This window comes from Aplidium turbinatum, chromosome 10, assembly GCF_918807975.1.
Source record: "Aplidium turbinatum chromosome 10, kaAplTurb1.1, whole genome shotgun sequence".
NCBI lineage: Eukaryota > Metazoa > Chordata > Ascidiacea > Aplousobranchia > Polyclinidae > Aplidium > Aplidium turbinatum.
The window spans coordinates 5,091,992-5,119,808 of record NC_137481.1 but is presented as its reverse complement, the minus strand read 5'-3'; the positions used below and the strand labels follow the sequence as shown (position 1 = coordinate 5,119,808).

Below are 27,817 nucleotides of genomic sequence, written 5' to 3'. Positions count from 1 at the left end.
TGTTTACATAAGCTGCATATTACACTTAACGGTTAAGGGGTCACCCATGATACGCGCCGACTTCCGGAGGGGACGGGGGGCGGCCGGGGGGTTTTATGCGGCCGCTAAGGTTTGACATCGACTTCAACGATCATGGAATGTTATGTAATAAGAGCGATTCTACGCTACACGCAAAAATAAAAAAATAAAACTGAAAAAATGAAACTACAAAGCAGAGGAGAAAGGCATTCTGCTTTACAGTTTCATTCTTGTGCATTTCGTTTTTCAATTCATTGTGTAGATTAGTTATTTTCAATGTAGATGTTATTGTAAAATCAGTTATTTTCGTTGCTTGAGAAGGGCTAACTTGAGTATGGCCGAAAACGTTCGTAATTTATAGTTTTATGTTCACTTTAATGTATGATGTTAAATGCCGTGTGGTTGCTTGTTCATTTTTTTTTTCATAAGTTTTTACGACTTGAATAACATGTCAAGTAGCAGCCACTCTATTCTTTGTTGTTTTAAGAAAACCTCTGAAACGTCAATCGTGTTTTCGTGTTGATAGAATTATTACGTTACTTTTACAGACATAAAGCTTGTGTTTACTTAAATCCATATATCTCTCTCCACGGAGTTAGTTGTCTATCGAATTGTACAAAAACAATTTACATTTTTACAATTCATCCCGCGCCCCCTCAACCTGATTCTACCGCAAATGTTGAAAACAATGAGATATAACTTGAGATGGCTAGTATAGCATAGACTTTTAGCATGATCCTGGCATACTTGAGTATCCTGCGGCAGCGCAAAACAACATAGCGGACCGCCTGTTGCACATGTCTGTTTTAGTATCTTCCAAATTACGAGTTTCCATAACGGGTTGTAACATCATCATACTGTGAAAATGAGCACAATTTAATGTTTAGTCAATTTGTTCGTTTGTTTGTTTTTCATATCTTTATCCTGCATTGCTGGAAAGCGGACTTGAGCGCTATGCATCGGTGTACGCCTTCCGACATACACCTGACCCACGCTGCAGCCGACTGCAATGTCTGTTTCCGGTTGTCTACTCTACTTATGACTTAAATTTGGTACTACCCATTACTCGAAATCGATCACTGAACAGCAAGTGGGGGTGGCTGGAGTCGAACATGCAGGCTCTCGACTGCGAGCCCAACACGCTAACCACTCGGCCACTGCTGCCGATCATTTCAATCAGACTGCTGAGTAATGAAGAAGACGCTGAGTAATGAATGTGTCAACCTCTGTTCTGGTTTCTCGATGTTACTGAGAATTAGAAGTCATACAAGAATGCAACCTAACCAATGAACATTACAAGTAAATAAAATCAGTCAAGTTCGGAAAATTGTATAAATTGATTATTATTCATATTTCTTATTTCGATATAAAGACGACTTTTTCAGTATCTTATTCAAATAGAATGTTTGCTAATTGCAAACAGTTTGGCTAAGTTTTTTACAATTGTTTCGTTTTTTAATGCCCAGACATGACAGCTGATGTCGTAGAAGACAGTTAAAAATGAGAAAATGTATTTTTAACTAAATTGCAGTCAGAGCATTGACAACAGCCCGCGAAAACCACAAAAGTCTCCAATACACAAGAAATCAGGCTATATCTCTAACAGTAGGCTACGTATCCATGATGAAACCAGTAGAAATACGAATGTCAGTGCAATAGGGAACAAATCTGAGAAAGCTTCTGGTCATCTTTGCTAGGTTAAAACCAGCTTTTCCTCTTTTTTATAACGACAAAATAGTGACAAGGACCAAAGTGTATCAAATTGCTGATGCTGCCGTTTTGCAACTAAGCTATTGTTTCTTTTTCTGCACGGGCGGAAGCTGCAATTTCCTGATGACCTGTGGACCTACGCTGTGCTCTTGTAATTTGACAACGTTCTACTTTGAAGCATCTTGACCATGCTTGTGTGGCAAGATAATTGTGGTCTGCAATTTGAAGGCTGTAATGTCAGCTTTTTTCTGTGCTAGCATACGCCGTTGGCAATGTGACATACTACAACTTAAAATTCGAAACTAAACTTCCCGACGATAATTTGACACACGTCGAAATTTTAACATCACTTCAAGCGGTTTTAAACGTTGAAACTATTTAGAAAATGACAACTTTTTATTTATATATAGTAACAACTCAAGAAATATTCAGCAAAGTAGGCTACTGTAGATTTAGTGACTAGCAGTGAAACTTATGCGTTGGAAAATGGCACTCCTACTATTTGTAGATCAGGAAAATCAAAGTATTTTTGAATTTGAAGGACAACCATTCCTTGAAATTCGATTACCAGTCGGGTCATGCTTCAAACTGAATCTACACCGATCGTGTTCTTTTTCGTGTAAAGCTAAATTAATCGTTTGTTTTGCATAGCGTTGAATATTTTTAAAAGTAGGTAATTTAGCAAAAATAAACCAATAAAAATTATTAATTAAATAACTTTCAACTAAAATGTTTTATTTCAATAATAAACGTCAAAACAAAAAAAAAAATTTCTACGATAAAATTTACCCATCTTTAAATTTATTGATGAAAAGAAAAAAAACAAACTGTGGTATAGGTTATTGTCAGTGTTGCCATAATTGTATTGGGCATACAAAGGTCGGACCTATGACAAAATTAAGAGCAGAAATTTAAGGTGATAAACAATTTCATACTACACTTCGCTTCAGACGTTTATATTTCATTTTTATTCAAATTTCAGTTTACTGTAGTCCTTAATTGTAATGCCATGAATGTACGCAAAATAATCTTTCAATACAGAAGCAAGTGTGTGGCTTTGCTGGCGGTGTCCAACATTATATTGCTTCCTTTGTGTCATGGGAAGTGACGTTGAAAATTAAAGGCAAAGTTATTTAAAAATATGAAAATAAAAAATTGTAATGTATTGTTTGCTAATGTATGGCATAAAACGTAATGTTTGACGTATTACTATCCATATATGCTGTACAACTTGTAAACAAAGTTTGAATTCAGTGTGGGTAGAAATGTTATTTTTTAACTGTTAACAAGCATAAATGATGAGCAGCAATACAGCATTTAGCGTTATAAAAACAGAAATAAAATGGCAAACTTTATCGGCTATGAACTAAATGAACTCTTATCAAGGTTTCATAAGAAGAGAAAACTAATCTTATACTAAACAAGAAATACACAAGAGAAACATAGAGTATAACAGCAAAAATATGGTCTTGTCTAAACATTAGAGAATTGCTTTACCTTGCCCACATACCACAGGATAACTGCAAGATCACGCAGCCCAACGGCAACGGGTCAAACGTTTTCTAGTTTGGTTTTGTAATATTAAATGTTGTGTTGTTGCGCAGTTATGACTATTTCAATTGGAGAATAAAACTGGCATGTTTGGTCTAGTTTAATTTTTGGTTACAATTTACCTTTCCAAAGAGGAGTGAACCTGGAACCTCCCATTGGCTTTAATTAATAACCCGAAGCGGTACATTACACGATGCCGCATGCAGTGTTTGACCAACTTATTGTAACTTATGCTACGTCTAAATCGTGAATCTGGGGTGGTAAAAGGATAAACCCTCGGCCCTAGAGGCTCACACGATGACCAGTGAATGTGTTGAAAGTGTAATGTTTCAAAACGACCCAGAAAAAAAATCAACCATTTTTTACAGTGATACAACGTCTGTAGACAAAAAACGGTTGATTTGCTGTGTGAGAAGTTGTCGTAGGCTGTCATCAAAGACTTTCTAAAACGATTAATAAATGATTATTTAATAATGTAAAGTAAATCGCTGCTTTAATCAGTGTTCAGAATCAATTCAGAAAAAGTGTTTAAGAAATACAATAAAATAGTTACCTTAATAAGTTTGAAACTTGAACAGTTAATTCAATCGATTGAAATGACTTAAGGAATAAGGTTTCAAAATGCCTCAAGCCTTGCATATTCCAAACACTGTAGTTCAAAACTCGTTAGTCAATAAAAGCTTATTCCCACCAACGCACACCTGCAACGACCAACGAAAACCTATTGGTTTACAATTGATAAATAGCTTAATCCGTTTATGCAAAGTTAATTGATAGATTTTAACTAATTAACATTTTCTTTCTAAAAGCTCAAAAATTAACATTTGAATGAGTAATTCAACTATTAAGAAAATATATTGTGGCACTATTATTGAGCAAAGTTAGAAGCATTGCGTAAACCTTAAGTCCAAACTAAAAAAAAAAAAAAAAAAAAACGAACAAGTTAATAAAGTGGTAGACCAAGGTTTATTTGAAGAAAGGTTTTTGAGTGTAAAAGTTTTAAAAAGTTAGCAACGTTACAATTAAGTGAATGCTTCTGAAATATCTTCATTTTGAGTCAATGTAAGTTTGTGGAGCTGTTGTAACATTGCAGCAACGATCAAGGGCTGGGTCTTTTATGTAGACATTGATTAATGAACAATGATAGCCTATGTTGCTTTCTTGCAAGCTGAAAAAAAAAGTTTTGAATCTTTGCCTACTTGTACGTATACTAGTGCTTCTCAAACTTTTTGTCTTGGAGGACCCCCTTAGGTGCCTTCAAAGCGATCGAGGACCCCTAAAAAGATTTTATCTGTAATTTTGGTACACTCTAGACAGCAAATCAACCGTTTTTTATACTGATTCAACGTCTGGAGACGTTGAATTAATGTAAAAAGCGGTTGATTTGCTGTATGGGTCGCGTCTCTCAATGGAATCAAATGTTTTAGAAGTTGCAAAGGACACTCTTAGAAGAATTTGCTGAACTCGCGACGCACGTATGACGATTGATGTCATTGACAAAGTTATGAGCTATACTGTAGCCTATATTAACACACAGGATAAAAAATCAGCAATCTGTATGCTGATTTAATGATTCTATAAATTTTATCAAAAATTAATATAATTTTTGCGACCGTTACAAAGAATTTCTGCCTTTTTTCATTTGTAATCAAAATTAATTTGTTACAATCACAGCTATGGAAAAATGTGAGTGGTAATTTACTGCTGACAAACGTTTGCATTTCTAAGTTAAGCATTGATTAAAAATTTGCTATCTCAAAAGAATTAAAAGATTTTACTCACTTATATGATTTTTTAAGTTAGGAAACGGAACTTTTGTGTGAGGTCCTTTGAATTGTTGAGAAGGAGCGATCTTCCTGGCGTCAGCACTACCTGACTATGCTCACTATAGAACAGCGAGCATTGTGTTTCGCTTACCATACCGGTGTAGCCTCCACACTATAGCCATCAAGACTTTTCCAAAAACATGTGTTTCTCGGCAGTCGAGTGTAGCAGGAACTCAGCGATAGACACGTGTTTCGCCCATTAGGCTGGGATCATCAGTACCACACCACTAGTTCCTGCCACATAGTTCTCAACCGCTGCTTTTGTCAGTCAATTGAATGTCAAACGCCGCACAGTATGAGATTCACTGTAATACGTAAATATAGTACAACCATTTTTTTAAGTTTGTAACTTATCAATGATGCTGCAAACTTGGAAACTTTTACGGACTCCGTGAAATCGCTTTACGGACCTCTTGGGGTCCCCGGTCCCTGATTGAGAACCACTGCTCTATACGGTCGTGTTGACTCTGATTAGCAAACAGCATGAGCAACGCAAATTTGCAATGGAAAAAGCTCTACAGTATATTAAAACGTATATCGTTATCATTACTAGTATTATCTTTAACGGAAATAAAGTTGATGTTAAAAGTTGTACTAGCAAAAACGATTTGTTAATAAGATGTTATTTGTTATACTTCACATATTTCATTATCTTCTTTCTTTCTTAGCAGCATAGTTTAAGTAACTGCACGAAAACTAAACATGACGTTTTTAAAACTATGCTTACTATTGATAACTTTGCAATTCGCATCTTTATCGAAAGCTAATGATAGGCCTACCTTGATATTCGAAGGGTACGAGTATCTTGTTTTTGAAGAGGTTGATCGTACGCACCAAGAAGCGGTATCTTATTGTGAAGCCAGAAACGCAAACATGGTTAGAGTCTACACCGAGGCAATTCAACACCTTCTAGACAGTTTTACGAGTAAGTTTGGTTGGTTTAATTTTTGATAGGTTATTCTTGTAATTTTGCGTACCGGTACTTGTAATGTAGAGGCTTTGAACTGCTGACACAGGTCGGTTACCGAGATTGGCAGAGTGACGTTTTCTAAGTTGTTTGTTGTCTGTGAGCTTTTCATCCATTAGATGCCGCTAAACGGAGAGCAGTCTTGAAATGCGTTGCCCAAGCGCACACCCCGAAAGCTGTATCAGCGCTGCTTTATGTTGAGGTAGGCGCTTAACCACTGAGTTATAAAATACATCTTCGAAAAAGATAAACTTTGTGTCTTTGTGATACGATGGTAAGCCACTTGAGAATGGTTATTGGGCATTTATCTACAAATTGAATGGGGCATATCTACACAGACCTCCTAAATATCATACTATCTTGGTATTATTTAAAGAAATTTGTCGTTCACCGTTCACCTTTCACCTGCTCGATTGCTTAGTGGTTAGTGCGTCCGCCCTGAATCGGTAGGCATGGGTTTGATGCCTTGTCAAGTCATACCAAAGACTTTTTAAAAATGTACTGAATCTTGTTCCTCCATAGCACTCAGCAATGAAATGGATTCAGTGTAATAATGTACTCAGATGCGCCTTTATACGGTTGTACTGACACTGACACTGACTGCTTTGTAAAGCGCTGAGGGGTAATGCATATCTCCCTGTACAGTGTACACGTATTGAAAATATATGTTGTCAGCGCCCAGTCATCACAAGTAAGTCCAAATTATTATTTGGACAAGCGAAAAGTAACGCTGGTACCAATCCTCAGCCTACATTGTTGTGACAAAATGACGTTGCTGGTTTGCTTCCATGCTTTTGCCATGTTTTCCTCGTAAGAAAAGCCTTTCCATGTTTTGTTTATCCATTGCAAACTTTTTTATCCAAAAAAATTTAAGCTTTTTGGTTTTTGCAATACTTTATGTGTCTTAATATGCAGGGGGTCACGCCGTGTACATCGATCTGGTGTATACTACAAATGGTTATCAATGGGGAGATGGAGCCTCACTGTTGTTGTCTTTTTGGAGCAGACAACCTATAAACACCAACCAATGCGTAGTATCACTCCATTCGGCATGGAGCACCGTTCCCTGCGCAAGTATTGTAAGGGTCGTCTGCCAGCGCCCGATCATCACAAGTAAGTTCAAATTGTCATTTGGACTTGCGAAAAGTAACGCTCGTACCAATGCTCAGCCTACATTGTTGTAACAAATCAGCATTTTCAAAAAACCAGAAGGGATTCCGAACACTTTATCCATGCATTTTTGTGAAAGAGGAAGGAGCCACTTTTGTATAATCAACGTATCAACGTGATATGCGACCCAGCATTGCTATATAAGTATTATAAAGTACTTCTGTATTATACAAACATGGAGCTCATATGCGTCGAATCCCTTACAAGTTTTTGAATCATTCTTATCAAAGGTCTCTGATAAGTTGATTACCTTCTAACTGGTTTAATAGGCCTATATCGTTTTATTTTAAGGGTAAGCACTTTGAAGTATCAACGTGTTATTTGCATAGTTTGATTTTGCATTTTCTTATCATCCGTATATTTCTTCACCAGCACCAATCACAACTACAACTAAACCAACAACTACAACACAACCAACAACCACAACACAACCAACAACCACAACACAACTAACAATCACAACACAACCAACAACCACAACAAAGCCAACAACCACAACACAACCAACAACCACAACACAACCAACAACCACAACACAACCAACAACCACAACACAACTAACAACCACAACACAACCAACAACCACAACAAAGCCAACAACTACAACACAACCAACAACCACAACACAACCAACAACCACAACACAACCAACAACTACAACACAACCAACAACCACAACACAACCAACAACCACAACACAACCAACAACCACAACACAACCAACAACCACAACACAACCAACAACCACAACGCAACCAATAACCACAACGCAACCAATAACCACAACGCAACCAATAACCACAACACAACCAACAACCACAACAAAGCCAACAACCACAACACAACCAACAACCACAATGCAACCAACAACCACAACAAAGCCAACAACCACAACAAAGCCAACAACCACAACACAACCAACAACCACAACACAACCAACAACCACAACACAACCAACAACCACAACACAACCAACAACCACAACACAACCAACAACCACAACACAACCAACAACCACAACACAACCAACAACTACAACAAAGCCAGTGACCCCAACAAAACCAACAACTACAACACAACCAACAACCACAACACAACCAACAACTACAACACAACCAACAACTACAACACAATCAACAACTACAACAAAGCCAACAACCACAATGCAACCAACAACTACAACTGTGAAGCCAACAACAACAACAACAACAACAACAACGGAGAGAATAACCACAGCGCAACCAACAACTACAGCTGAGCCAACAACCAGAACCGAGAAAATTATCGAATTTACCTCCAATTCCAGTGAGCCATACTATTTGGTTCATGATAAGCTTCAAGCTGACGACAAAGCGCCTGGGACAATGATGTCATTCAAAGGGGAAAACAATCCTACATGGCAAACATCCTCTGGTGCAATCAGTAAGTTGTAAAAAAATCATTCTGAATATAAACTAGTTTACAAAAACTTTACACTTTGTAGTCAGACCTTAAACAATTGCCAGTTCTACGCCCGATAAAAACACGCAACCATGCTTTACGAAGATATCAAAATATCATTTTCGTGTGGGCACCCAACTTGGAGTTCTTGCCTGTTGTAGTAATAAAAAGTATTAAACATTGTCTCTGCCCTTAGACTGAAATCTTTGGCACTATATTATTATTTTTTGATTATCTTTTAAAAATAGTGTTCCCTAGGCTCATTTGGCTTAATTGTTTCTGTGCACGCGGCACCTAATTTGTTAACTCTTTGACGCCTTCTCAAAGATAGAACCAGTATTGTTTCACGGCTGAGATCTTTCGGCTTTGATATTGTTCAGTGCTTGTAAAGAATTATTCGTTAGCTCACTGGTTACGCGACTGGCTCAAGAACACGCGGCACTGGTTCGACTCTCGGGGTGTGCGCTTGGGCATTTCCATTTCAGGACTGCTCAGCTGCACCTAATGGATAGAATAAATCCCTGGCAACAAAACTTCAACAATCGGAAAACTTCACTCTGCCAATCCCGGTAACGGGCCCTGCGTCAAGAGCCTCTACAAGTACGCGAAACTACCAGGAATAACCAATCAAGGCTTTGTCAGTCCGAGGATAAAGATTCAAACCAAACCAACTACTTTTTAATCATTTAAAAAGAAAAACAAATAAGCTTCAAAAAGGTGCGTTGAAGGAAGTTTTAGAAAGGGATAGGGAGACTTACAATACAACCTTCCTACATTTGAAAGTCTCCATAAGCAATCTTGAGGGACGATCCAAATAATAGACAAAGAAATATATAACGCGATGTTGTGCAAGTTTAACTTGATAATGTTTCTTTTTGATGTTTCAACTGCCATGTGGTCGGAAAGTTTGTTGCGTATTTTCAGTGGAAGTTTAAAATATCTGAATTAATGCGGAAACTTTTAGACTAGCTAGAGTATTGGACGGTTATTTTGTCTTAGTGTTGAAAATCACTGACAGATGTTCGACTGGTCGTCAGTTTAACACCTATCAAAAGAACTCAAAAGTTAATAGAGCACATGTGAAAAAAAACAAAAACGTGAACTACAAAGCCTATTTTTAGTAGGAGGGTGGTTTGTTTGAGCAAAGTAATGATCCGATCAAGTGAGGAAAATTGCACCGAATAATCAATTTACATTCGAGACCAGCGAAACGTGGTCCAATTAAGCGGGGTTGATTGTATAACTAAAAACCCACCGTGACTGCCTTCCCTACAATGTATAGTCTTGAAGTTAAGGTCGAAGTCTAAGGACAAGGATGAATGGTTGGTTGGTTTTGATTCTTTATCCTCGGACTGACAAGGCTTTTACAGGTTATTCCTGATAGTTTCACATACTTGTAGAAGCTCTTGACACAGGGCCGGTTACCGAGATTGACAGAGTGAAGTTTCCGATTGTTGAAGTCTTGTTGCCGGGGAATTATTCCATTCACTAGGTGCCGCTGAATGGAGAGCAGTCCTTAGAATGCGTTGCTCAAATGCACAACCCGAGAGTCGAACCAGCGCCGCGTGATCTTGAGCCGGTCACGCAACCATTGAGCTAACGGAGCGGACAAAAAATGTAATGCGGCCCGCCAAGATTTACGAATAGGTAAATGCGGCGAGTGGCTAAAAAACTTTGGGCACCCCTGCTTTACAAACTTTATTTTTGTAATAGATTCTTCAGCATTGATGAGCTTTCCCTACCTTTACATTCTTTTTATTGTTCTGGCATTTCTGCTGATTATGTGCGTAATCATCATTTTCGCCATAAGATGTTACAAGAGAAAGCATTGTGGGTAAGTTGGTGATACCATAGATTAACGTACAATTGTAGTTAAAAGGTAATGAATCAAATAATTCTTATGTTTCTTGAAGTTAAAGTGTGAAATTCATTGACTTTGAAACATATTGAAGTAAGGTATACCTTTCACGGCTTTATCTACAGTAGTTTGGTTATAAAAGCTAACATAGGCGTCGATTTTTTGCTGAAGTAGGTTAATGCCAGGAGGAGAGACATCCTTGGCAGGCGTTGCTTAAACCAAGCGCAGATCTTGGGACTTGAACTATGGTTGCTTGATCTTACTAGTTCGTCGTCCACAATTGGTCTCTCTCATGAATGAGTTATCGAAGACTTTTTTATCGTTTTTTTTTTTTTTTTAATCGCCTTTTTGCTTTTGTAATTGTATTGGCTCTATGTTATATAAACTTATAAAGCGTGAAAAAGTATGTGGCCACAGTCGCAATTCAAGTTTGCTAGACTGTTAGACTACATATTGATAAAAGTCGTAACATTCCCGACAATCTCGTAACTCCTTTAATAGAGGAGATAAAATTGCCAAAGCGCGATGCCACTCGCCACGTTTGCTACAAGACATTTGGCGAAGACAACTTTTTGGACAAAGGTAGTTTGTGCATTTGCGCAAAACCTTTTCTAAAGTGTTAATTCTTTTATAAAAACTATTTAAAATAAATAAGGGGCCAGACATACAGTGCTGTATTCGAGGGTATACGGCGGTACACGCAGTATACTCTCTGCTTTCTCGAGCAACTATAGTATAACCTCTGATTTTCCGAAGAGAGTGCCTATATGCTATCTTTACTGATTCTTGACAACTACGGTAACTTACTAACTAACTACTTAAACCTTTGAGGTCCATTGATAATGTGAACTGTTTGATGTTTATTAATTGCAATGGACCATCTGTGGCTCAATTTACTGCTATAAAATATGTAAGATCCTGGCTGCTAAACTACCGATCAGCTAAGGACTAGATCCCAAGTTTGTAAAAAGGTTAGGGTTAAAGATTATTGGTAGAATAAAGATTGGTATTTTACAAGTTGTGCATTATTTATCATTTTGGAAAATTTAACAGTATACCCTGTGCTTTTTTACGAATACAGCACTGCAGACATATATCGTCTTTGTCTCAAACCCAAGGGGGCGCCGCCTCCTGTCCCGGGTAATTGACGCCTATGGAAACTAGCATATCTGAATTTGTTATTTGTAAAATTTTAAAGCCATGCAAAAAGGAATTAGCTTATCGGCAGCAATATGTTATTTGCAATTCATGGAAATAATTATGTTTATTTTATTTGTTGTATGAAAATTAACTTGCGAAAATTACCGCAGAAACGGCAACGTTTACATCCCTTCGAGTACTGAGAAGAATATTGAGTTCGCTTACGGCAGTCCCATGAACGGAAAGGGACGCACATTTAAACTTAAGCGTAAGTGTGCATGTGCTGCAGACATATGGCTCGTATTCAAGGTGGATTGTCCCAACGAGGATGCTTCATATTTAATTGCAATGACGAATCTGAACATGACTAAGAAACTGTAATCCGAAAGCTAATGATAAACCGCTACTACCACAACGAGTCCGCAGCATCAGGCTAAAACAGATCATTTGTAGCTTGCCTGACTGAGAATGGACTTGAACCATGACTTGAACCGATGTTTCATAGACGTGCTGCTAAATCGTGAGAATATCACCTTTGCTCGAGGACATTGTTGGTGTAGCCTACCTTCGATAATTGTTCACGTTAGGCCAGCCTAGCTTTATGTCCCTACAACACCACAGGTGTTTCCAACAACAATCTTTCTACCACATCCGTTGCAAGGGTAGTTGGTACTTTCAATTTTGTCTCAAACAGGGTGCTGACAAAAATAAAATGACCTAATATTCATTTTAGCTTGTGTATCATCATCAGTCTCTTCTCATGATGGTTGTGAAAACAACGGAGCACATTTTGATGAAATTGACTTGACTACATTTGCAGGTATACTCATCGGTTGCATTGAGCGTTTTGTCAATGGTTATTTTTGTACAGGGTTATTGAATAACCAGATTTCTAAGTGGGTTGGGTTAGCCTACCTGCCAATTCAAGGGTGTGTTAAGAAAAAGTATTGCTTGATGCTTTTTAAAATAAAAGCAAAATATTTTAAAATAGTGGTCGCAAAAAGCTTGTTTTTTTTAATTATAAAACTAGTCCAAAATTTGAGGCTGCACAAATTACTCTAAACCATATTTGTTGTCAATTAATTTTGCAAAACAGATACAGATTAACTATTAGGCTACTAACCGGACTGAATCTTGAAATAAGGTACAGGTAAGTAAACAATTAAATATTTTGCCATGTATCTGAAACTAAGTAAATCAACCTCAAGGGTATAGAGCAGTGGTTCTTAAACTGGGGGGGGGGGCGCCCCTCTTGGGAGGCGTGTGAGGCTCATAAAGGGGGTGCAAGAAATTGAAAAACTCTGTATGAATTATGACTAAACAAGTTTTCACAACTACGCTGGACAGTCGATTGTTGAAGATGAAAGTTTGTTTTACAGCAGTACCAGTGTTTGTAGAGCGTGTTGTTATCACATCTCGCATTCTTTGTGATGTTTTAGACGTTGCTAAATATTTCTGCGACGACTTAGCTTTCGCAACACAACGGTATTCTGACACAGCAGCCTTGAGCTCTAATTGTAATAATAATGGCAACGACTGACTGACAAGTGCAGCAGTATCTCCAACTCTACAACAGTACCATGGGTATACTTTTTTTAAATTTTAGCATTGATTTAATTAGGTTTATTTTTAATTAATCAATTCTATTAACATAAAATGAGTGGAAAAAAGAAAAAGTATGACGAAGATTATCTGAATTTTTATTTTGACTTTATAGATGCCATAGTAGAAAATGACCAAGTTGTACCACAATGCGTCAGATGTTTTCAAAATCTGAGCATCGACGACTTGAGACCAACTCGTTTTCAGCGTCAACTTGAAAAAAAACCCTTGACCATCAAAATAAAGAGAGACTTTTTTTAAAAAATAGAGATTGCAAGTAGCGAGTGCTTTCGCCAATATTGTTGTCGGCGGAAGTTGTAGAAGCGTCTTTAGGAATAGCTCACATTACAGACAATTTACAAGAGGAGTTCTTGGAGCTAAAATAAAATTACTGGTATAGAGCATTATGTATCATCATCATCAGAGCATTATCATCATGTATTTATCAGATAAATTTTCAACCACCATCGATGAATGAATGATGCGTTGATAAGGAAATCGCTTTGGTTTAGTTTTGGCAGGACGTTGGACATGCCGTGTTTTTAAAAATCCATGATGTTTATTTAAAATGTTTTGTGCTTTTGTTTGTTTTTGAATGTAGATAAAAGCCTTGTACGAAATCATCACAATCTTCGTGTTCATCTTTAAATAATCTCTGAACGTTAAGAATTTTTTATCTGCAGTTAAACTTCCGTTGAGGACTGAGAAAATGAAATTGGATGACAGAAGATTTATTGAGGATCGAATGATCCAAACGCAAGATCCAGGTACGCGACAGCGCAATAGATTTCATTGTTACAGAAGCAAAAAAAACAACAAAAACAAGAAAAAATATTACAATAATATAAACAACTGTAGAAATACAAGCAGTCACTAGGCTATGTATTACAATTGTTTATATTGCTGCTTTAAAAGGGAGGTCTGTTACAGAAAAGATGAAAATTCTTTTTAAAAGACCTAAGCTAGGCTTGTGTAACTGAGAGCGTTTCGCAATGTAATCCCTCTATCAGAGATGTATGTATACGCCGCAAATTCTACGCCGTTTACGCTAACGCTTGCGCCACATTTTTTGGATAGTTGTCGCTTGAGGCTACACGGTAAAGTTTTCGCAGTTTTTTAGCGTATAGCGTCAAGGCATAGCCTACTTTTTAATATCTTAGCTGTTGTTTGCATTTTTTTAACCAACTTTCCAAATTTTGAATAAGTTGAAAGAATGTTTTCAATGGGCAAAGACATATTGGAACCAAAATGTAGCAAAAATGTCAGATGAACACTTTCAGATGCTTGTGTTTCTTCGTGGAAATTGTTTGTTTCGAGTGGTTTATACCGTGTGAATGTTTAGCACCTAGCAAACAAAATGAGTTTACGCTAGTGTAGCCTATGCGCTGACGCTGACTCCGCCAACTTTTTTTACAAGTTACGTTGACGCATACGGCGTATAGTTTTTCGAACGTTTGCGTTTACGCTGACGACGTCAATATTTTTTGTATGCGCGTACATCACTGCCCTCTATAGAAGATCGTTATTGTAGCCTAGGCTTGTCTTGGGCTACATAACAATTAAGACACGAAACTAAAAAATATGTCTTTGAGTCTATAAATAAATTGTTTTTTAAAACTATGTATATGAACCAGTGACGGATCCAGAGAGGAATTGGAACGATCACTCCCCCTCTAAAACACAGAAAAGTAATTTTATACACGAAGTGTTTGCAAGTTCAGAGTTCGGATTAATGTAGACCTACACACATTATATTTTGTTGAAATCCCCCCTCTTTAAGGCTACATATTGCACCCGCCCCTAGTATCAACGCAGTTTCCCTATATCATTTTCTTGTTCGCTGCTTTGTTTTGGTTCACTGTATTGTAGTTTTGCTTTGTTTGTTTGTTTATTATCTTTATCCTGCATTGCGGGAAAGCGGACTTGAGCGCTATGCATCGATATACGCCTTCCGACGTACACCTGACCCACGCTGCAGCCGACGGCAATGTCTGTTTCCGATTGTCTACTTTACTTATGACTTAAATTTGGTACTACCCATTACTCGAAATCGATCTCTGGGTAGAGGCAGTTATCGTAAAGTTTCTTGCCCAGAGAAACAACAGCAAGTGCGGGTGGCTGGAGTCGAACATGCAGGCTCTCGACTGCGAGCCCAACGCGCTAACCACTCGGCCACTGCTGCCGTTGAAACTATTTAAAGAGTTGAAACTATTTAAAGTAAAAGCTTTTATTTTTAACAGAATGTGATAACACTTCCATGTCTGACGAAGGAGCACACGAGATAATCAACGATGCAGACTCGCCAATGGTACACACAAGTGAAACAACAAGTAAATTTATTTTTTCAGCTCACTGTTATGTATAAGAGGAACTTACTGAAAGCATTTCATTAAAATTATTTAGAATTTTTCAACCTTTGTTCCTTATTGCAATATTCCGAAGCAAAAACATTTCTCACTCTCAACTCGGTTAAGTTAGCAAGATCAGGCGGCAAGCCCGCAACCAGGGGGGGGCATTGGGGGCATTTGCCCCCCCCGAAATTTTTTGAAAAATTTTTAAGCGTTCTATGCAGTATGAAATGTATTATGAATAGACGTGCGTCGTACACGTACAGTCGTACAGCCATACTGTAGAGCAGGGTTTCCCAAACTGTGGTCCGCGGACCATTGGTGGTCCGCGACGACTGCACAGGTGGTCCGTGGCGATATGACAAGAAATGAAAAAGTCACACATATACGTTGTACAGTACGTAGCCTACCCAGTCAAAGATAATTGCCGCAGTTCTTAATTAATACAGAGTTGATTTTCTCTGACGTTACACAACATTTGGAATTGCTTTCTGCACATTTCAAGAAGTACTTTTTAAAAGAGACATATGAGAATTTCGACTGGATTTTAAACCCTTTCTTTGTAACAAAGACTGATCTGTCAGGACGCGAAAAAGAAGAATTAGCCGAATTATCATCTGATCGAACTTTAATGCTTAGTTTCAATCAAACAGAAACAGCTATTGCATCTTTCTGGTTGAGTGTTGTGGAGGAATATCCATTGCTATCGCAAAAGGAAACTAAAATTTTATTGCCTTTTGCCACGACCTACATATGTGAGACAGCATTTTCAGCTCTTACCAACATGAAGACAATATACAGGTCCAGACTTTCCGTGGACCCTGACTTAAGAGTTTGCCTTTCACAAATAACTCCCAGAATTGATGACTTATGCAATAAGAAGCAGTCCCATTGATGTTGTCAGTTTTTTAAATAAACAAAATGCGGTTTTATTCATTTTTACCATTGTATTGGAATTGGGGGTCCGTGAATAAACAGATTCACAAATAGTGGTCCGTGGCCCAAAAAAGTTTGGGAAACCCTTCTGTAGAGTGTAGACTATCGAAACCGAAAGTAGGCTACGCTGGTTGGAAGCCATGCTAACGATTTTGTTCGATAAATTAGGCTGGCATCCTCATTATCTGTTTCGTTAGCGTATACATAATGTCAGCATCCATCATCACCATAAAAAGCGTTTAAAAACAACTAAATAATTCGAGATCAAAAGCAGCTACGACAGCGTGGTGAATAAGCTACTCAGTTGGGCTTAGGCATTTGTAAATATTTGTATTATCGTAATTTTCTTCCTTGGGTAGTCATAGCTAAATGAGAAAAGGTTACAAAGGCTAGCTTCCTTTAATGCTGTACTAAACAAAAACGTGATTGACATAAGTTATGACCACTGAACCGTAACATGGTAGTGCCACACTCTCTTTTCCCTTATCAATGGGCGTGGACATTAACATAAAAATGTCACAATGCATCATTTTAATGCTGGTTCTTTGATAAAAATTAAATGCCCCCCCCGAAAATAGTTGCTGGTTGCGGGCCTGTCAGGCGGTGCTGGTTCGACTCTCAGGGTGTGCGCTTATGCAACACATGTTAAGGACTGCTCTCCATTCAGCGGCATCTAATGGATAGAATGATTCCCCTGCAACAAGATTGAAGGCTTTTGTTGAAAAGATCGGAAACTTCACTCTGTCAATCTCGGTAACCGGGCCTGCGTCAGTGGTTCAAAGCCTCTACAGTCTACAAGTGTGCGAAACTGGCAGGATTAAGCCATGCAAGAAGCTTTTCCAGTCCGAGGATAAAGATTCGATCAATCAAGTAATTTCAGTGGGCTGCAAAAGGATAGAAGTTGGGGCACAAAGCCATTCATTGCAAAAGAATGTAGGGGAACTAAGAGCAAGGCTAGATTTTACGTGGGCCTTGAAATTTATTCTAGCAAACGAATAAGTGGATTTCCAAATGTAGCAAAAAACATTTCAAAACCGCTGTCCTGTTGAAGGAGAGGTGACACGTTTGACGGATTTTCGAAGTTTTCCTACTTCTTGAAAAAGCGTAAATTAAAGTGTTTAAATTGGATTGCATTTAATTTCAGCTTTGATTGTAGGATATTAATTATATATTACATTTTGTATTCAATCGAAATTATGTTTAAGTATTGTTGCGAATATGTTTTTGTCTCGGTTTTTACCGTTGATGTAAATACATAAAGCTTTGACAGAGAGTTTGCTGTGTTGAACCATAGAGAAATAAAACTTTTTTTGAGAATATTTTTTGTGTGTAAAAAAGTATTTTAAACCGCTAAGGTTACTCTGATGTAAATACATGTACGAATTAGTAGTAAGATTAACGTATGACGCCGTCCCAGACAACAAAATCCGTCATTTTTGCATTGAATCAACGTCTGCAGACGTTGATTTAATAAAAAAAATGACGGACTTTGCTGTCTGGGGTGCGGCTGTGAACAGCAGCTGCTGCTTGTATCAGTATAGGTCTCAACACTGTGTGTAAAAAAATATGTTCTTTCCAGAGGTGGTTAAAGATTGTGACGCCAAGTATGCTGTGATAAACAAACACAAGAAGATTCAACCGAACGGTAGAAACAAAAAAGTTGGAAGCGGTGCGGCATACAAAGCAGAGCACAGTATAGTTTGAAGAAGAACAATTGAAAAGCAATGAAGAAATGTGTTTGTCAAGCTTTGAGTCCTGTTTTTTAATTACAAATACAAGCTGCTAACATTTCAACACGTTGGAAATTTCACACAAAACCTAGGGCACTAGGTAAAGTTTTGCAAATAAGCTGTTTTCATGCTGGAAGCTGTTTAGCATTTACAGGAAAGTTACATAACCAATTCAACTGTATCACTGCCTGCAGAAACTTTTGATTTAGTTAAAAGGCTGTCGGTTCGGCTCTCCAGCAGAGCGAGCATACTTTGATAAACATCAACACAGTTAATATATCATTGGCTAAAATTCTGGAATTTCAGCTCATTGCATCCAAATCTTCTCCACCAAGCCTGGGGAGGACAAGTGGTACTGATTTGAAACACCATTATTACTGAATAAAAGTTTGACAATTAGTAAAGAGCAAGTGCAGACTGTTATATTGTAACAAGTTGTAGGCTACTGTATCTGTTTGAAGCAATAATCTGCTTTGGTTATCTTTTCGAAAATTCTTCAAACGAAGCAATTACTTTTTGTAACTTTCCGTGTCTACATTTTACAATTACTGTGGTCTGCAGCAGTGGACATCAACGTAATTAGAGATTGTCAGGTTTTTTACTGCTTTACATCGCTTTACCATTTCGCAAACAGCATAACGTTTACATATCTTGAAAAAGAAGACTAACTGAAAAATGTTATGTACAAACGCAAAGGTCACTGTCATACCTATTCACAAATGTTTCGATATTTCCACGCCAAAAGCTAGGTGTGATCGACATCTTATTTGGTATTTTTTGTCGCTTTTGAGTCGCTTTCGTTTGTTATTTTAAGTTTGCTGCTGTACTAGCCACAATCATGCACCTTACTGCCGATGCACGCACGTTTTCGCTGTATTGGAATGCTGGAAGCGTATATTGTACAGTTAGTTGGTAGCCTACTTTCTTTTTCGCTCCCGAAACGTAAAGGATGAAAACTTAAGTGATTTAATATTTGAAACGTCAAATACTAAGTTAGTCAAGTTACAAACTCTAGTTAAATGTAAAGATTCAATAAACAGTTTATTGCGATGAGCAATAAACATAAACACACTCCGCAAAGAAGCAACAGTACCAATCATCCAATGCACCATTCACATTTGCAAAGAATGGCGCATATTTGCAGAAAAGACTTGTTACAAATGCAAGATGAACAAATATGTTATCCCTGACAGTGACATGAACTATGCTACTGTGGACAGTTGTCCAGCATGTGTTTGAAATTTGTCTCAGTTTGTTTTTAAATCCACATTGGCTTACTGCACAATCATATGTGAAATTTTTGATTTGTAATCTTTTTATTACCGTACTAATAAAAACTACAAAAAAATGAGAGTTCATTGATCACAAGATGAAGAAAATGCTTGCTTGACACAGACTGTCGTTTTTAACAAAAGTTTGTTTTCTTCAAACATTTTCATTTCTGTGGTTGAGAAGGTCTCTATTGTCGACTAGCTTACTTAAAATGCACTGTATGCGAGGATAGAAAGATGGTATTACGTATTAGCTTATCTATTACGTGCAAAGCATACTCGTCTATCCATAATATCTTGGAAAAATTGGTTTGCATATTCTAAAATAATTAAGTACTGTATAAGCAAAACCAATGGGCGAAACACGGTGTCTATCGCTGTCAATTCTTGCTACAAATCGGCTGCCGAGAAGCAAAACCAATAGCATTAGCAGGGAGTTTTGAGGTTACGTTAGGCTCGGAATTGTTTAGCTTCCCTCCCGGAATATCTCCGAAAGACTAAGGTCTGGTACTTCAAGGAAAAACCATGTATTCTTTTGCTGTTTACGTTTGCATCTAATCCAGTGGTTCTCAACCGGGGGTCCGTGAAAGTTTCCGAGTTTTCAACATGACGGATAAGTTAAGAAATTTAAAAATTGTTTGTGCTTTGTTTATGTATTAGCCTACAGTGATTCTTAAACTGTAAGTTGCAACGCACTGGTGCGTCGTTTGAAATTGCAAAGGACATTGCACAAAGGTTTGGTTTCTTAACTAAAATATCATATAAATTACTTAAACCTTTTAATAAGGCTATGTTGGCTATGTTCAACTAAATTCTTTTAAGACAACAGATTGTTGATCAATGATTAATTTAGAAATACAAACGTTAGTCAGCAGTCTATCACCACTCACAGTTTTGCAATGACTGTGATTATAACGAATTAATATTGATTTCAAATGAAAAAAGGGAGAAATTCTTTGTAACAGTCGCAAGTATTCTATTAACTTTTGATAAAAGTTATAGAAAAACGTCAAATGAGCATATAGCTTACCGATGTTTGATCCTGTGTGCCAACATATAGCTCATAAGTCATAACATAATTTCGTCAATCTCATCAATCGTCAAGTGCGTTGCGAATTCAGCAAGTTCTTTTAAGTGTGTTGCTTTGAACTTATGTAACATATGATTCCATAAGGAAACGCGATATACCAAAATTTCAAATTGAAATTTTTAGGGGTCCGCGACCGCTTCGAAGACACCAAAAGGGGTCCACCAAGACAAAAAGGTTGAGAACCACTGATCTAATCCACAAACAACCCTTGCTTTGAAAAGTAACGCTAGGTAGGTGAATATGTTGATAACTGAAAACGCAGTTTGTCATTCTTAGCTCGGAAAGTCTGTGTCGGGTCTTCTTAAAAGGCCATTGAAGTGTTTGGAGGTGCCAGGATTTTTGCCCCCTGAGATCTCATTGTTATCATGGATGAATTATTTCTTCAATGGCTTTTTAAGAAGACCCGGCACAGATTTGGTTTATTTGAAACAAGGGAAATCTTTCCGAGCTAAGAATGACAAACTGCGTTTTCAGTTATCAACTTATTTTGCATTTCAATCAAAATACATCACAAGTAGTGTGGACCCATTTTAGCTGTGCTGTTGCTTTTTAGACCAACTTGGAAGTTAAGCGGTTGAACATAATTTGAGTTTGGTTACACTTTATGGTTCAAATTCAAACGCTTTATTTTAGCAACGCTGCATTTTTGCAACAATTCAATGCATAGTGCATACCAAGCTCTTGTGCTTCCTGGTTACTTAGAACAAACGATGTTGTATTACCAACTTCAGTAGGCTGTGCAGTGTGCAAGTTATCCTGGACTTCAGAATAGTGTGAGTTAACAAACAGCAGAAACCGAAAGAACAATAGTCGTTTAAGAAACGCGGAAGAACGATATGACCAGCATTGTGTTCAAACAAGAAACTGTTGAAATATCTTCACAGACAGCACAATGTATCATTTTTACATTGATTCAAAGTTTGCAAACGTTGAATCAATCTAAAAAGAAGTGAGTTTTCTGTCTGGGTTGTAATTGCTAAAGAAGTTGTCAGTAATCCACATCTAAAACGACTCACAATCACAACATGCTATGAAACTTCAAGGAATATTAACATAAAAATGTATCAACTCTATGTTGACAATGCTGAGAATGACTTGCAATTGTTATGAAAGCAGCTTTGCGTAATTGATCTCATGTCCTTAGTACATCCTTAATGACGTCATGGCATTGCCTGGGATATTGCTCAGGCTACACATATTGCAATGAATCTATCTCCCATTGCTTCACAGCTATAAAACACAGTAACCTACTTACGATTCAGAAACCTGCTTTAATTTTAAGTTTAAATATTTTTCTACTTCAAAAATCTGTATTGGCTATGACAACAAAATTGTTTGAAACAAAGTAGAAGTAATGAACTAATGATACATATCACCAGTAGCGATAACGGGAGGTACTTTTGCACCAAGAACAGGATGATTTTAGAGGCCGGTTTTTTTCTCAAAAATTTAAAGAAACTAACGCGTATTCTTTGGATATATGGCTTACTGTGCGTCGTTTTAGAAGTGTCGTGATTTAGAACCAGAAGATCTGATTGCTATGTGGCCCAAGTTATTCTCTTAACGGCCCTGTATATGGCACACACAACTCTCCATTATATTACATTACAATACTGCACATTAAATCAAATTTTCGGATGAATCAACTCATCAGATGGCACTACATTGCGCAAAGTGTCTCTGTTCGATGACGTCAGACATAAAGAAGCAAGCCCAGTTTCATCTTCTGGCTCACATAAACTGCACATACATTTCATCATCTTGTGCAACAGATGCAGATCTTGTGTTTTCGTACACAGGCCTGTCTGGTGAGGTTGAGTGGTTTCGCTCCTGCCCTGTTGAGTCTGCACAAAGATTTAAGGCTAATTAAAAAAAAAAAATTGGATAAATAAACTCATGTTAAACTCTATTAAAGAAAAACGCCAAATAAGCATGAAACAACTTAATTTTATATCCAAGAATATTAACCTGCAGAATTTGCAGAAATTGCAGGTATAATATAGGATAGGTTATGGCATTTGAGAAAAAATAACTACCGGTTGATAGAAAATCACTACAGAGCAATAGTTGTTTTGGAATTATGATTGGCTTCCGATTAAATTGTTTCTCGGCACTGCAATTTCAAGGGATGTGTTATTATAACATGAATTTCATTCAAAAAACTAAACAGAGTATACACTGACTAAACTAAAATATTATTTAAATACAATATGACTAAGTTTGCATTTCTTTCATACATTTGGTTTGTCTACACTGAACACTATTTGAAAGTGAGAAAGTCTATTATTAATCAATAATTTACATTCTTCTTGTTATGTATGAGACGAACCTTGCAATCGGATTGGTTCCAGATAATTCGATGCATTTCTATCTTCTTTTGATGCATTTGCAAGAGATTGCTGTAATGTTGTTTTATTTTCAACTTTTTTTTCATGCGATTTCGGCTTGGAACATCTAGATTCCAAAAACATAAAAATCACTGCAAAAACTTATGCTTTGTTGCTATGACAACTAATAGGCTATTGAGGATAGTCATAGATTTATAGGCCATAAAAATTAACCTTGTGATCAATAGTGATAGGCCTATAGATTAATTCAACGTTTCAACTTGTCTAGTAGTTTTCAACCTTTTTCTGGCCGCGAACTATTTTGACAGCAGCATAAATATTCTTCGATTCAAGCAAAATATGCTACATATTTGGATCATAGCAGTACAAAACTAAAAATATTTTTGGGTAGCGATATCGGCATATTTGTGACTTTTTTTTTGTTTTGCTACCAGCGAAATTTCATTGAAATTGCTCATATGTGACTTAGATATTCTTCGATCGATGCATACAGGATACAGCGATCCATTGAGCAGACCATATAGCCTTTGTTATAACTGCAGACAGGTCATCTTACTTACTGTTTCGTGCGGTTGACAGAAATTCTGTAGTCTACTTTATGTTGTCTCTAATTTATGCGCATTGTGCAGTAGACCTATTGACCGTTTGTTGTAATAAAACTGTCAGTCGCAATACACCTGCAATAATTCCGGTCACTTTAAATTAGTATTTTGCCTCGCCACTATTCAAATATGTAACTAGCAAAGCTCATACCTTTTAATTGCATTTTTGTTGCAAGATTTCTGTGACTTGATGTTGCACAGACCATTTCCATTACTATTTAGGCTACCTGCTTAATTAAAAAAGTTGAATGGCTACATTATGAGTTATTACCTTTTTTTGATTCCAAAGTAAGTTAAACAAGCCAGAATCCCTATGGCCAATCCAATCGCTCCACAAATTAAACTGGTACCGGTAATGGTCTCTTCGAAATACAATTTTATCCGTTACTGCACCTCATAGACTAAAATTGTTCAAACATTTCAGTAGGCCTACTCGTTAATCAATATGGAAACTGAAGGTTGGTAAGACTCTCTAAATCAGTGGTTCCCAACCTTTTTGTTGTCACGGACCCCTTTAGACAAATTTCTGCGGACCTCTACCTAAATTTTGCCTGAAACTCAATTAACATACTATTGATATTGACTATTGCAAAGAAATTTATTTTCACACGAGTCAGTTCAATCACAGTAGGCTACTATTGACTATTGTAATAATTATGCTGCTTAACCACTGTACGGTGTCATATTGCATTGCCGCTGTGACTCCTGCGGCAAATATCAGGTTAAACAGTTGCTCAAATAAGAAAATGAATGAATTGTTCAAGAAATGTCAGCAGTATTAGAATATTAAGGTGACCCAAAGTGCCATACCGAAACTTTTTCAACGTAAGCAAATTTAATGAGATGGTTGTTGTTGCCTTTCCTGAACTAAACGACTGAACTGCGGTTGAGTTTTTGACAATGCAACACGCATGTCATCTTCAACGTCCACTGTCCAGGCGATTTCGATGTTGTTTTTATTGTAACAAGAGCTGAGAATCCTGCCTTGCAAAGGTTAAGTGGTTATGAATATTAACAAAACAATAATCGCTTGCTTTGCCAAGAATGGGTAGGTTTGCAATTGTGAGCACCAAAATTCTTCCACAGTTTTTGAATGAAACTCAATGCTTAATAACTCTTTAGATCTCAAATCAATTAGGTCATCTTTACTGAGATCGTCATCGCTAATGTTGTTCAAGTCAAAAAGAAAAGGATTTCGAATCCATGTTTCAACTTCGTTCGGTAGGTGTTCTAAATTAAAATAACGTTGAAATGAGATTTGCAGGGCTTGAAATGTGCGCAAATTTTTTCTCTCATAGAGATCAAAAGAGTACACTCTCTTTGAGTTTCATCCATCAAGATAAGATCTTCTAACATTGGAAAGTTAGCGTAATTACCTGCTTTCAATCTGCGTTTCTAAACTGGCAACTTGGCTAAAAATGCTTTCAGTTTTTCAGCTGCATCAATTATTGTCACACCTGGTCCATAAATGCCACGATTAACATTGTCAATATGACCGAAAATATCGGCTAAGTAGGCCATGCCGTATAGAAAACTTTTACTCGCGAACAATTTTGAGAGGGGACTTCCTTTTGCTTTCAAAAGAGTTGCTACCTCATTTTTTAGCTGCTGCAGTCGTTTTAAAACTTTTCTATATAACCAACGTACCTCAGAATGATACAAAGTACTCCGTCATTTGACCCTACTTCTTGACAGAGCGCTTTAAAAGTACGGTGGTTTACAGCTCTGCTTTTGATGAAATTAACGACCTTCACGCAATTCGTCAGAATTTCTTTGAGACTTGCTAGTAAAGTTTTTTGCTGCTAAAGCGTAAGGGAGATGTGGGACCAATGATACAAGGGGACCAATGCAACACAGCTCGTTTTTGATCCCTACTCAAAATTAACTTTCTTTTTGGTAGTTATTGCAACGTGATTACATAAACCTTCTTTGCCACAAGGTTTGAAAGTTGGCTTGTTGCAAACGCAGAAATGAGAAACAAAAGTGTGTTTTTGGGAGGCAAAAGTAAAATGTAGTACTTCTGGAAAACTTTCAATATTATGTTCAGGTGTTCATAGCAAATGCTAAGTTTTTCATGTACTAGGTATTCTACAAGATTGGTAGGCTTTTTGAGAGATAATAAGTCGAGTTTTGTGAAACCATCGTTTAATTCAAAGTTTTTGAGATAGGAGAGCTTTGAGACACTGTCAATTGAGACTAGGTCTCTGTCTGAATTTTAAAGTATTTTTGGCAGAAAATACCTATGTTAATGCAATCGAAAGGCTTAAAAAGGAATTTTTCAAATGAAGCTTTAAATAATGCTTTGCATGACATTGTTTCAAGATAATGACTATGAAATTGAGTTATTAAAATTGAATTGAGAAAACATCAGACAAAATGAAGGACTGTTTTGTGTTCCCAGAAAATGAAAATGTGGCTTCTGTGTCTCATTGTGATATTGTGTGTCTTCTGCTAGATCCAACCTCTGTTGCCAAAACGAAACGTTTGTCTGGTGTTTTGAAATTTGCAATGAACTTGTCACAATATCACATTGCCTGATGAAAAACTTGTCTGTGACGACCCCTCCCCAGCTAACTGTTACTGTTTAACTTTAAACAATTTTGTGTTGAATCAGCTTGTTCGTTCTTTCATCTGTCCATGTTCGTTCTAGAAACTGCTTGTTCTTTGCTTTTACGCAAAATGCAATCTTTCTTCAGAAAAAGTACAGTTGTCGTGTAAGTAGTAAACCTGTCTCATTGGTCCCATTGGTGTGTTGCAAAGGTCCCACCCAGGGGGGACCAATGATACAAAAAGTGAACATTTAAAAAGTGAAATATTTTTTTAATCTGTGATCAAATTCGAAGCCCTAGCTATGCGTAAATACAGTAAGAAGATGTGCTTCCCTCAAACGCTTAACTAGCCCTGTACCGCGAAAATCACGCGTGACAACGGAAAAAATACCCATTTTGTTTCATTCGTCCCACATCTCTCCTACCTGTACAAGAAGCAATGGGTAACATCCACGCGAGGAGCTTCGTTTTTTACTGAAGCAGCAAATCCAGATTTGTTCCCGAGCATAGCTGGTGCTCCATCCGTGCATACAGAAAAAAAAATTTTTTTTTTCCAAAATTCATCAAGGTAATCACGGACCCCCAAATGCTTTCTCACGGACCCCCAAGGGGTCCGCGAACCCCAGGTTGAGAACCACTGCTCAAAATGAAGATGATTTGAGTAGTTTAGGCGTATGCATAGAACGTCACATTTCAAGATGGCGTTTCTTTTGCAAAATCGCAAGTCGTTTAGTTAGAATGGCCTACAGTAGAACGCTTGAATTGTCAAGTTATCAATCACACTTGTAGCCTAATTCCAGTGCTCCAGCCTCTGTGCAAACGCAAATATGTAGCTGAAGAATTGCAAGAAGAAGACAAACTTATCAATTATCATTTAAAAAAAATGATTTAGCAAACTAAGCTTGGTATTGGGGGAGTAGGCACTTTTAAGCCAGTTTATACCTGCAGGTGTCGAAGCTTTGTTTGCGCATTTGTCATTTAACTGACAAAATACCAGAAGGGTGTAGTTGAGTGTAGAATTTCTTCTTCCAGCATTGAGATGAGGATATAAATGGAAATAAAATCCATTTGATAAACCTTTAAAAAAAGCAAAATAGGAGTAGACAAATTTGCAACACATGATTGAAAATAAGGAAAAGACCCGCTGTACAGTTCAATTACAAGCAATAACTTTACAGTAGCAGTCTCGAAAACCGTTGCATTAGGGGTTCAATCTCTCAGCAAGTCAGTAAGTATTCGAAGCGTTAAAAATAAGTATCACAAGAAGCTTTGTCTGATTGGCAATAAAACGATTGAAATTTCAAAGTCTGTTTTTAAAACGAATTAATTTGAAGCCGCCTTTTCAATAAACACATAAAAATTTACATAAAATAATTAATACGATATTGCGAACGTTGAATGAATTAAAACCATTTACATGATTTGTTTTTCACCTGTTTTTTTTACCACATGTTGAATATCTTGCCCATTACCCATGACGGAAAGGTTTCCTTGTTGCAAAGTACAGTTGGATATACGTTCCTCATAACGACTAGTGTTGCCAAAATAATAATTATACTCCCCAAGCCTGTATCTCCTTTGTGAAGTCACTTCCCCAAGCAGCAAAGTTACGCATATTAAGAAAAAAATCATGTTTTAAAACGTTAAAATAAACTGTTTTA

The 27,817-nt window shown here is 37.2% G+C and overlaps 2 protein-coding genes across 4 annotated transcripts; one reads left to right on the top strand and one right to left on the bottom strand.

Moving 5' to 3' along the window:
• Positions 1-1,254: 1,254 nt before the first annotated feature.
• LOC145777970 (uncharacterized) lies at positions 1,255-19,319 on the top strand. 3 transcript variants are annotated; one of them, XM_082589342.1, is made up of 10 exons: positions 1,255-1,317; positions 5,899-6,030; positions 6,988-7,185; positions 7,615-8,664; positions 10,396-10,516; positions 11,851-11,948; positions 12,414-12,500; positions 13,966-14,049; positions 15,523-15,612; positions 18,146-19,319. In XM_082589342.1, exons 1-10 carry the CDS (start codon positions 1,305-1,307, stop codon positions 18,268-18,270), a joined length of 1,998 nt encoding a protein of 665 aa, XP_082445468.1. In that variant the 5' UTR covers positions 1,255-1,304; the 3' UTR covers positions 18,271-19,319. The 3 variants fall into 3 exon arrangements, with proteins under 3 accessions (XP_082445468.1, XP_082445467.1, XP_082445469.1); XM_082589341.1 differs by lacking the exon at positions 1,255-1,317 and having other exon boundaries at positions 5,585-6,030; XM_082589343.1 differs by lacking the exons at positions 1,255-1,317; positions 13,966-14,049 and having other exon boundaries at positions 5,586-6,030.
• Positions 19,319-27,817, bottom strand: LOC145777971 (uncharacterized). Its single transcript, XM_082589344.1, has 5 exons — positions 27,590-27,817; positions 27,099-27,233; positions 23,879-23,969; positions 22,987-23,111; positions 19,319-22,501 (listed from the first exon to the last, which is right to left on the bottom strand). The coding sequence occupies exons 1-5, from the start codon at positions 27,786-27,788 to the stop codon at positions 22,389-22,391; spliced, it is 663 nt and encodes a 220-aa protein (XP_082445470.1). The 5' UTR covers positions 27,789-27,817; the 3' UTR covers positions 19,319-22,388.